This window comes from Brassica oleracea, unplaced genomic scaffold, assembly GCF_000695525.1.
Source record: "Brassica oleracea var. oleracea cultivar TO1000 unplaced genomic scaffold, BOL UnpScaffold00626, whole genome shotgun sequence".
In the NCBI taxonomy this organism is placed as follows: domain Eukaryota; kingdom Viridiplantae; phylum Streptophyta; class Magnoliopsida; order Brassicales; family Brassicaceae; genus Brassica; species Brassica oleracea.
The window spans coordinates 158,364-169,173 of record NW_013617428.1 but is presented as its reverse complement, the minus strand read 5'-3'; the positions used below and the strand labels follow the sequence as shown (position 1 = coordinate 169,173).

General features: G+C 39.9%; 1 protein-coding gene and 1 pseudogene across 1 annotated transcript; one reads left to right on the top strand and one right to left on the bottom strand.

The window, feature by feature from the left end:
* Nucleotides 1-2,231: 2,231 nt before the first annotated feature.
* On the bottom strand, nt 2,232-2,741 carry LOC106319810 (uncharacterized mitochondrial protein AtMg00810-like). The gene is made up of 2 exons (XM_013758198.1): nt 2,544-2,741; nt 2,232-2,453 (listed from the first exon to the last, which is right to left on the bottom strand). The coding sequence occupies exons 1-2, from the start codon at nt 2,739-2,741 to the stop codon at nt 2,232-2,234; spliced, it is 420 nt and encodes a 139-aa protein (XP_013613652.1).
* A 3,657-nt stretch (nt 2,742-6,398) lies between these two features.
* LOC106319809 lies at nt 6,399-9,074 on the top strand (annotated as a pseudogene).
* Nucleotides 9,075-10,810: the final 1,736 nt, after the last annotated feature.

The following is a 10,810-nucleotide window of genomic DNA, read 5'->3' as shown; positions in this document are numbered from 1 at the left end:
AATTTCTGAGTATGCGCCGCTGATGACTAAGCTCACTTCATCCTTCCAATCGTGGGCAGTGAAGATTCTCTCTTTTGCAGGGAGGCTGCAGCTTCTTAAGACTGTAATCTTTGGCATTGTCTCCTTCTGGATGTCGGCATTCATACTGCCGAAAGGTTGTATCAGGGCCATTGAATCCCTCTACTTGCGGTTCTTATGGTCAGGTAGCGTGGACAAGTCAGGGCTTGCTAAAGTTGCTTGGAGTACAGTTTGTCTCCCCAAAAATGAGGGAGGTCTTGGTCTTCGAAATCTGTTGGTATGGAACAAAGTGCTTTGCCTAAAGTTCATATGGAGACTGCTTTCTAAGGACCCCTCCCTTTGGTCGGACTGGCACAGAGCAATGCATCTCCATGAAAAATCCTTTTGGGCTCTAGAACGAGCAGCTGCTGACTCCTGGGCGTGGAAAAAGATTTTGGACCTAAGACCTCTTGCTCTCCTGTTTTGTAAAATGCACATTGGTAATGGTATGGAGGCGAGCTTTTGGTTCGATGTTTGGACCCCTCTTGGGCAATTGATAACTTACCTTGGAGATTCTGGTCCGAGAACCTTGAGGATTAACAGAAATGCGGTTGTTGCTGAGGCAATCAGTGATTCTCACTGGTCTCTCCCCCATCCTTGATCCCAAAAGGAAGTGAACCTTCACTGTTATCTTACAACTATCTCTCTGCCTTTAATAAATGATGCAATTGATAAATATGAGTGGATTGTGGGAGACTCTTCCTCTTCTGTTTTCAGGTCTGCAACCACTTGGGAATTCCTGAGACCGCGAGAGGAGACTAAGGACTGGATAGATATTGTTTGGTTCAAAGGAGCCATCCCGAAGCACGCGTTCAACATGTGGATAGCTAACTATGACAGGCTACCCACAAGGTCAAGACTTGCAACTTGGGGCATGACCGTTTCCCCTGCTTGCCCTTTCTGCTCTACACATGATGAAACCAGAGACCACTTGCTGTTGACTTGCGAGTACAACATTGATATATGGAGAGAAGTACTATCCAGATGCTTACCTCCATCAACAATGTTCACATCATGGTCGGAACTTCTCTCTTGGATTCGATCCTCACCCTCACGGAAGCTCACGCTTCTTAGGAAACTTGCGGTGCAAACCGTTATATACCACCTTTGGAAGCAGAGAAACAATCTCATTCACAACCAGACTTCGATCCCAGCTGCAACGGTCTTTAACGGCATTAACAAGGAGATGAAGAACATCATCTCAGCTAGGAGACTTAGAAAGCTATTCAACTATCTAATGCCTCTGTGGATAAGATAGTCTCTTGTCTAAGTTTATTTTGGTCCATCTTGTTTTTTCTTCTTTTTTGCCAAGATGGCTCAGAACATAGATCTTTTGTAAGCTCTTTATTCATTTCAATGATATTTACAGTTTAACAAAAAAAAAAAAATGTGAACTGCACCCAACTTGCAGCGCAGGAAAACTCTCACGTGACATGCACACGCAGACCACTCTCTCTCCCCCTCGGTATATAAAGAGCCCAATCGGATTTTTAATTAATGCGACATTTTGAAACTTTTTTATTTTTGTTCCAGTTCGTCCTTCTTCTTCCTGTGATTGCAAACTAAGAGAAACACAAATATTGCACTGAATGATCCAATCTTATTCGTCTCGTATCAATGCGGTTTTATAGAAATACAAGTACTGAAGCAAATAACAGAAACAACCTGAAATTAAGGACACGACTCCTCTAACACCACTAAGCTACTTTGACGCAAACAGAAAAAAGACCAAGTAGACTAAAGAGAACAAGTCTCTTTTATTCCTAAGCTTGCGGAAGATAAAGACACGTCACAATAAACCCAACAATCCCTCCCCTGAACTGAACTCTCTCCAATACTCAGTTCAGAACACAAATTCCAAAAGCTACCCGAATCCTTTGAAATGTCACCATCTTCAATGGCTTAGTCATGACATCAGCTAGCTGCTCCTCTGTGCTACAGATAAAGCTTGACCACTCCTTCTTTAGTTAAGTCCCTCAGAAAATGATAACGAACCCTGATATGCTTGGATCTCCCATGCATTACTGCATTCTTGGATAGCTTAATGGTAGAAGTATTGTCACAAAACAGCACCATCTCGTCTCCTTGTTCATAACCATTCTCCTTCAGAACTCTTCCCATCCCAATAGCTTGACACGCACATGTTGCTACTGCAACGTACTCGCCTCCGTGGTTTAAAGCGTTACTATAGGTTGCTTTCGTGGTGACCACACAACAGCACCTCCGCTCATTAAGAAGACATAACCCGAAGTGCTTTTGCTGTCATCAACATCTCCGGCATAGTCACTATCGGTGAATCCAACCAGTCCTGCTTCTCCCTCCTTTTTGTACCAGATTCCGTACTCCATCGTTCCCTTAAGATAGCGCATGATTCTCTTCGCCACTGGAAGGTGTAGCTATGTAGGATTGGCCATAAATCGATTGATGAGACCTACTGCGTACATCAAGTCATGACGCGTCGCAGTTAAGTACATCAAGCTTCCTACCATCTGTTTGTACAAGGTTGAATCAACCTTGTCGCCTGCTTCATCACGACCGATCTTCTGTCCAGGAACTATTGGATTGCATATTGGATTGAAATTCATCTTTCCAAACCTCTCGATCACTTCAGCTGCATATTTCCTCTGACAAATGAAGATACCATCGTCCTTTTGAACCACCTCTATGCCGAGGAAATACCTCATCTTCCCTTAGTCGGTCATGTCAAACTCTTTCTTCATTGATGATTTGAACTTACTCAACAAACCCTCATCATTACCAGTAAACAACAAATCATCGACATAGATACTGACAATCAGAATCTTACCTCCTTCTCGTTTTATGAATAGCGTTTGCTCACTGATGCTGCTTTCAAAACTTTCCTTCATGAAATAAGCTTATATGCGACTGAACCAAGCTCGTGGTGCTTGTTTCAGTCCATATAAGGCTTTGTGAAGCTTGTAAACCATATGTTGCTTCCCAGATGCCTCGTACCCTCTTGGCTGTTCTACAAAGACATCCTCCATTAATTCGCCGTGTAGGAACGCAGACTTTACATCCAGCTGATAGATTCCCCACCCTCGTTGAGCTGCTGCAGCGATGATCATCCTCACGGTATCCATCCTCGCAACTAGCGCGAAGACTTCTGTGTAGTCAATCCCATACTCTTGAGCATAGCCTTTCACTACAAGTCGAGCTTTGAGTTTGTCTACTTATCCTATCTCGTTGAACTTAGTCTTGTAGATCCACTTCACACCAATGGCTTTGGCCCCTTTTGAAAGTGTTACTAAAGATCAAGTGTGATTCTTCTCAATCGATCTTATCTCTGCATCCATCGCTTCTTTCCATTGTTTTTGTCCTATGGCTTCACTGAAAGTTGTTGGATCAGAGATAACCATGAAAGCAATCGTCTGGATTAGAAGATCAGACTTTGCCATGTTTGCCTCTTCTTCAGTGTCTGATAAGTCATCTCCAGACGTATAATCATCAGCCCAAACAGGTGGCCTTCTCAGTCTGCTTGTTGTGGCTGATGTACCCACTGTGGCTGCTTGCATTGGAGCGGGAATGTCCTCAGTCTGCTCTGGATCTTCTTCTGGTTCTTCTGCTTCTATCTCCTCCTCTTCGTTTTCATTTTCATGACACTCATACTCATCTTCCCATTCTAGCTCGATGCTCTGGTCCACCAAGTAGCTATCATCCCAGTTCCACTTCTTTTCTTCCTTAAAGATCACATCCCGGCTGATGTGAGCCTTTTTCTCAATTGGATCGACCATCTTGTAAGCTTTTGATTCGCTGCTGTATCCAATCATGACATACTTGACACTTCTGTCATCGAGCTTGGTCCTCTTGACTTCAGGTATGTGAGCATAACCGATGCAGCCAAAGACTCTAAAGTGTCCAACTGATGGTTTGCTTCCACTCCAAGCCTCTTCCGGAGTCATGTCTTTAACGATCGTTGTAGGTGACCTATTAAGAACATGATTCGCCCATTGTACCGCATCTGCCCAGAAGCTCTTTGGTACCTCCTTTTCCGAAAGTATGGCTCTCACCATGTTCATCACCGTTCGGTTCTTACGCTCCGCGACGCCGTTCTGTTGCGGAGTGTATGCGGTGTTGAGTTGTCGTTTGATCCCATGCTCCTTACAAAATTCCTTGAATTCAGTGGAGTTGTATTCTCCTCCTCTATCTGTTTTGAGACACTTAATGAAGTTTCCACTTTGTTTCTCCACCCGCGCCTTGAACTCTTTGAAGATGATGAAAGCTTCTGATTTCTCAAGCACAAAGTATATCCAAGTTTTACGTGAGAAGTCATCAATGAAGCTTATTAGATACCTCTTCTGGCTATTAGATGGTGGAATAATTGGCCCACACAGATCAGAGTGGATAAGCTGTAGCTTCTCGGTTGATCTCCACTTGCTCTGTTTTGGAAAAGGAACTCGGTGATGCTTCCCCTTGACTCACGCCTCACATGAGATCTTTGTTAGACCAATGTCTGGTAGACCTGTAACCATCCCTTTGTTGTGCAGAATCTGGAGACCTTTGTGGCTGAGATGTCCATATCGATGATGCCATAGCTCTTCTTTGTTTACAGTATCCACTTGCAGGCACCTTTCCTCCTTCATCTTTTCACTTCGTTTTCCTAAAAGGATGAACATCCGATTGGCGCTCATGATGGATTCTGCAATCTTTCCCTTTGTTGGATGGAATATGCTACATGTATTCTGATCTCCTCCTTTGAACAACACGTCTAGAGCCTTCTCTTGGAGTTGTCCAACGCTTAATAGGTTGTTCTTCAGCTCAGGAACGTGATATACATCACCGATCACATAGCTTATTCCATTAAGCGTTATCTTCACCACTCCTTTTCCATTGACTTAGCTTGTGATTGTTGTCGAGCTTGACGTTGTGTGTGAAAGTGGTATCCAGACTTGAGAACATGCTTCTTTCTCCACACATATGATTCGAACATCCTGAATCCACGAACCAAACGTCTCCTCTTCTCGTTTCAAGTTCAACATGCGCCATGAGTAAAACTTCATCATGTTCTTCAATCTCTCCGAATTGTGCTCCATTGTTCCCACTTGGACACTCAAAGGCGAAATGTCCTAGCTTGTGACAGGAGTAACACTCAATCGTAGCTTTGTTGAAAAAACGTCCCCTGCCTCTTCCTCGACCTCGACCTGTATAGGTTCCTCTGCCTCTTCCTCCCACGTTCAGAGCTTGAACTTCTTCTTCAAGAGTGCTTCTCTTGAACTTCTTCTCATGGACAGATAGTGAGCTCTGCAACTCATCTATTGTCATGCTTCATGTGTCCTTAGACTCCTCAATGGACACGACCACATAGGTGAATTTGTCGGTCAGTGTTCGAAGTATCTTCTCAACAATCTTCGAATCCGACATCTCTTCACCGTTGCTTCTCATCTGGTTGGAGACAGTCATCACTCTCTTGAAGTAGTCGTCAATACTCTCATCATTATTCATAACGATAACCTCAAAGTCTCTCCTTAGGGTTTGGAGAAGAGATCGCTTCACTCTTTCATTCCCTCCAAACTTCCTCTTCATGGAATCCCAAATGATCTTGGATGTTTTGCGGTCCAAGATCTGTTCAAACACTACCCGATCAATCGCCAGGAACAGGTAATGCTTGACTTGATGATTTTTCATCTTCAACTCGTTGAGACTCTTCTGCTGCGCTGCAGTTATCTCAAGCTGCTGGTTCGATGACACCTTCTTCTATCAAACTCCATAATCCCTTGGCTCGCAAGAGATTCTCCATCAGTTCACTCAAATGATCATAATGACCATCAAAGTGAGGAATTTTCGTGAGTGTTTTGTCTTCGCTCATCTCTCTTTCTTTCTTTAATTAGTTAGATTCGTGTTTTGCTCTGATACCAAATGTGATTGCAAACTCAGAGAAATACAAATATTGCAGTGAATGATCCAATCTTATTAGTCTCGTATCAATGAGGTTTTTTAGAAATACAAGTACTGAAAACAAATAACAAAAACAACCTGAAACTAAGGACACAACTCCTCTGACACCACTAAGCTACTTTGAAGCAAACAGAAAAAAGACCAAGTAAACTAAAGAGAACAAGTCTCTTTTATTCCTAAGCTTGCCGAAGATAAAGACACGTCAACACTTCCTTGCTGGTCTCCAAAAAGATTTTATTTCTGGTGAGAGAAAAACAAGATCTTCAGATATTTTTATATTTTCCGATTCTCACTTTAGGGTCTTAGTTATCAATTTCGAAGTTTTTAGCTGCTAAAATTTGTTAATTTTTTTTCCCCAGAGAAATCGAAGGCGGAAGGAAATAAGTTAAGAGGAGGATCATCTAGGGAGGTAGCAAACAAACAAGATCATGATTGTAATCTTTCTCTTCTCTCTCTCTCTCTTTTTTATAACGATCAAATAAAAATCATCATCGTGATGTTGATACTGTTGCCTCCCACGCGCGTCTACTTTCTTATTAAAATCACACAGAGTTGAGCAAGCAAAAACCGATTTTATTTGTGCAGGAAACGAAGTTCGTGAAGAGGTATCCGTTTAGAGGATCTTCTTCTTCCGCCGGAAAACACTCGTCGCCGCCGCCACAGACTGTCAATGGTGAAATAACTGAAAACCATTTTTTGCATCTTCTTCTTATTGCTTTCTCTAATTTCTTGGTTACAGTGGCTCACCTAAGAGTCGTACGAAATCGATCACTCTGTTCTTCTCCCTCAGAGGTCGCCGGAGCAACTTAAGTCCATCCGAATCGTGATGGTATCAAATACTAGGCCGACTCTATGTTTACTTTATTAATCCCGTGTTCTCTCGATGTTTCGTTGGGCTTTTACTTTTGCAGGTGAGCAGAATCACGGGCCGCGACGTGTCTCTCCGATACCCGAGCATGTACTCTATTTCGGAAGCAACAGGATGAACCGGACTAAACCGGAGTAATGCTAGTCTTCTTCCCGTTTTGGACGAGAGCCACGTGGTGTCGTCGGAGCTAGCCGGGGATTTGCTTTACAGGAGAGTCGCACCTCACCAAGTTTCCATGAGCAGAAACTCCTGGGTTTCTGGCAACGACGACATTTAATAATCTCTCTCGCGCTGAAGGAAAGTGCTTGTCTGAGCTGAAGTCGGGAGGGATGATCAAATGGGGGAAGAGAATGCGCGTGCGTTTCCAGAGCCGGCATAAGGAATGTTCTAGATTGAAGGAGGAAGATGGTGGGAACGAAACAGAACCCTCTGATTTATGCAGACGAGCAAAAGCTTGACGACCGAACCCGTAAGAGATTAAAGCTGGTTGAATCCAGCACTGGGAGACTCCCTCAGAGGGCAAGGGTATCTGATCAGAAGAAAAATAACAAGGAAACCCAGATCTTTGTTTATAAGAGGAGATCACCTAACCAGTTTATCGACAGATGGTCTACTGAGAAGTAAAAAAAAAAGATGTCATCTTTTGAATTTTGGATTTGCTTCGGATTCTAATTTTGGAGTTTTGGTAGGTACAAACGAGCTGAGAAGAACATGTTGAAAGTGATGAAGCATAAAAAATGCAGTTTTTGGCAACCCCATACTAAGACCAGAGTTGAGGTTTGAGGCGAGGAAGCTCATTGGAGACACGGGTCTGTTGGATCATCTGCTTAAGCACATGGCTGGTAAGGTGGCTCCTGGAGGTCAAGATAGGTTTATGAGGAAACACAATGCAGATGGGGCAATGGAGTATTGGCTGGAGAGCTCTGACTTGGTTCACATAAGGAAAGAAGCTGGAGTTGATGATCCTTTTTGGACGCCTCCACCTGGTTGGAAGCTCGGTGACAGCCCTACTCAAGATCCTATCTGCGCTGGAGAAATCCGTGACATCAGAGGAGAATTAGCTATCCTGAAAAGGTAGAAAGCATATTACTTACTGAGTTGGTTGAATGATGGCAAATTGTTATTCATATCATCTGTCTTTGTCTTGAGAAGAGAATTGGAGAAACTCGCTTCAAAGAAGGACGAGGAGCTTGCAATGATGATGAATACACTTATTTCCTGTGTTACGAGTCAGAACGTGGACCACGATAATATGATGCCTCTAGCAAAGGTAAGTGCCCGAAACAAATTATTGATCTCTATCTTGTGGTACTCTCTAGTTTGATGCTAACATTTCTGCTGCGTCATGTCAGGAAATCTACACGGATCTGCTGAAGAAGAAAGACAAAATTGAGGACCAGCTAGTGACAATTGCAGAAGCCTTGCATAAAATGGAGGTATATCCCCCATTTTGAGTTTCTGAATACAAGTACACCTCTGGCTAGTTCTAGCTGAACCATTACTTCAGTGTAAAGTTTTGTAAATTTGCTATGATTGTAGTCAAAAGAGATGAGAACCCCCTTATATGTAGCAGATGCAAGGAAACTCCCTTGGAGAATATAAACTGAGTCTATTGCAGCTTTGCTGATAAAGAAATGTGATATAAATATTGCAGGAAGATATGTGATGGCTTCGGAGGACAGTGGACGGGAACTGCCCTAGAAAGCCAGACTCAACAGAGATGCCTTTGCTACTAGAGGATTCACCAATAATGAAGACACTAGAGGGTGAAGTGAATAGGGAAAACCAAATCAAAGAGCTCCCTCAAAAAGGAAGGAGAGATGAACGCCCACTACTTTCACTTAAGAACAACACTGGTTTTAGAATCTGCAGGCCTGTGGCGAGTTTCTCATGGCCACGAATCTTTTCAACCTTTAAAGCTCTCACTGGAAACTGCAAGTGAGCTCTGATTTGGTTTAGTCTGGATTTATAAACTACAAGCAAGCAGGTATTTACAGCCATCATTTATTACAGAATTTAAAGCACTGAGAGAAGTTATTATATTATTCTTATGGAAATAATTGACAATTTTGAAAAGTTCCCCTCTTTAATTTTGGTATTTTGTCTCTGGTTAAGTATATATAGAGGGGGTATGACATGATTCAGCTTATCATAGAGACCATATATTTCACTACTGGGATCAGATGGTTGATGGTTCTATATTACTGCACATTTTTTTTATCAACGAGACGTTTATTACTATACATACACGTACTCAGTTCTTAAGGTTTTTTATTTCAAATCCATTTCATGCAGTCTTGGTTTTGAGAAACTGGTATGTATGTATATATATCACGTAGATTAATTTTCCCCATTGATAATTGAAACAATAGTCGCGAGTTTCTAAAGGCAAAATCAATCAAATATGAACGTAGAGAATGTTGTGGTAATTAACTGGTCCAGTCTTGTTTTCTGGATAATAAGGGCCCCTTCGATAGTTAATATTTGACATGCGCTGGTTAACCTCTGTTTTAGAAACTTTGTCTTTCGGATGGGGTTTCCGCCCGGTAGTATTGTGACTTTTCACAAAGTATGAATTTTGATAATAAATATTAACATCAAATATCAAATTTTTATATTTATTCAAATTAATGTATTAATTGAAGAAAAAATCATAGAAATTTATTTTGCTCACGAAATGTAAATTTGTAATATAGTATAATATATACTAGAACTTAATATGCGTTCATGTGTTTGATTTAACTTGTATTGAACATAAACTCATAAATCGCTAGTTTTATAAAAAAAATTCCATGTATATTTTTTATGTTTTGTAATTTGAGGATTTAGTTAATCCCATGAATAGATTATCTCCCTTCAACACATGCGATTTAGTTAATATTTGTACAATATTAATGATGGTCAGTATATGAATATTGATTTGGTTAGATACGATTTGGAATTGTAATTACTTAATTTAAATTTATTTTAAATATGGTGGCAGAATCTGTAAATAAAAATAAATATAAAAATGAAGTTTTTAATTTATTGTAAATGTAAAGGCTAAATGTGTAAATAAAAAGAAGTACTAAAAATACTGATATATATGTTTCAAATTAATTTTTATTTATATTGTTATCCATATTTACAAACAATATCAAAATGTACTTCAGTTTTAACAATATATATATATCAGAGACTACGCCGGTCTGAATTCAAAGGACACCTAAAGCGCATCGAAGAAATAATGTCCTTTAGATATAGTTTTTTTTATTACATGTTAAAGTATGTAATCAGAACAAATAAAGTATTATTAAAACTATATTTTTATTTTACATTTTTATTATTTTTAACTTCAAATAAAATATTTTAGCTGATTCTATTGATACAATCAACCATTCTATTTAATGGTTCATAAGCAATACTCAGACATGGATAACTTCTTATTAACTTTCTACCCGAGAAATGCTAATCTAAGGACATTTATAATCAAATTATATTTAATTTAAATTGTATAATTTATTGATTTTTTTTTTAAAAGGACATAGCTTAATTTACGATATAGGTTTCTTCAGATTTCTGAATCTTAAAATTACAAAAATTAAGAAACAAAAAATAATTTAACTTGGAAGATTCAGGGTGGAAAATACAATACTTACGGCGGACATAACAATCAAATAAGTGAATAACAAAGGATACAATTTTTCACAAAATGCTGAAAAAAAGGATGACAAAGTATCTTTATACTAGTATTATGTGTGATGCTATGACCCGGGAAATAGAGTCAACATAAATGTGTTATTTGCTCTAGACAAACCAAAACATGACAATTTTAATTACAAATTTTCATTCCTTTTATTTTATCGTAAAATAATAAATCTAACTAAAAATATACAATTCAAAAGTAAAACATTAGTCATTTGGAAAACACACATACAATATTTTGTTAAAAAAATAATAAGCATTGAAAAAAAAAAGATAAACATTATTGTC

Bases quoted from the DNA above. Each gene is read 5' to 3' on its own strand.
- LOC106319810 (XM_013758198.1), bottom strand. From the start codon at position 2,741: ATGAGGTATTTCCTCGGCATAGAGGTGGTTCAAAAGGACGATGGTATC. The intron at 2,454-2,543 runs GTAGGAAGCTTG...AATCCTACATAG, and splicing joins CAACCTTGTACAAACAGATG to CTACACCTTCCAGTGGCGAA.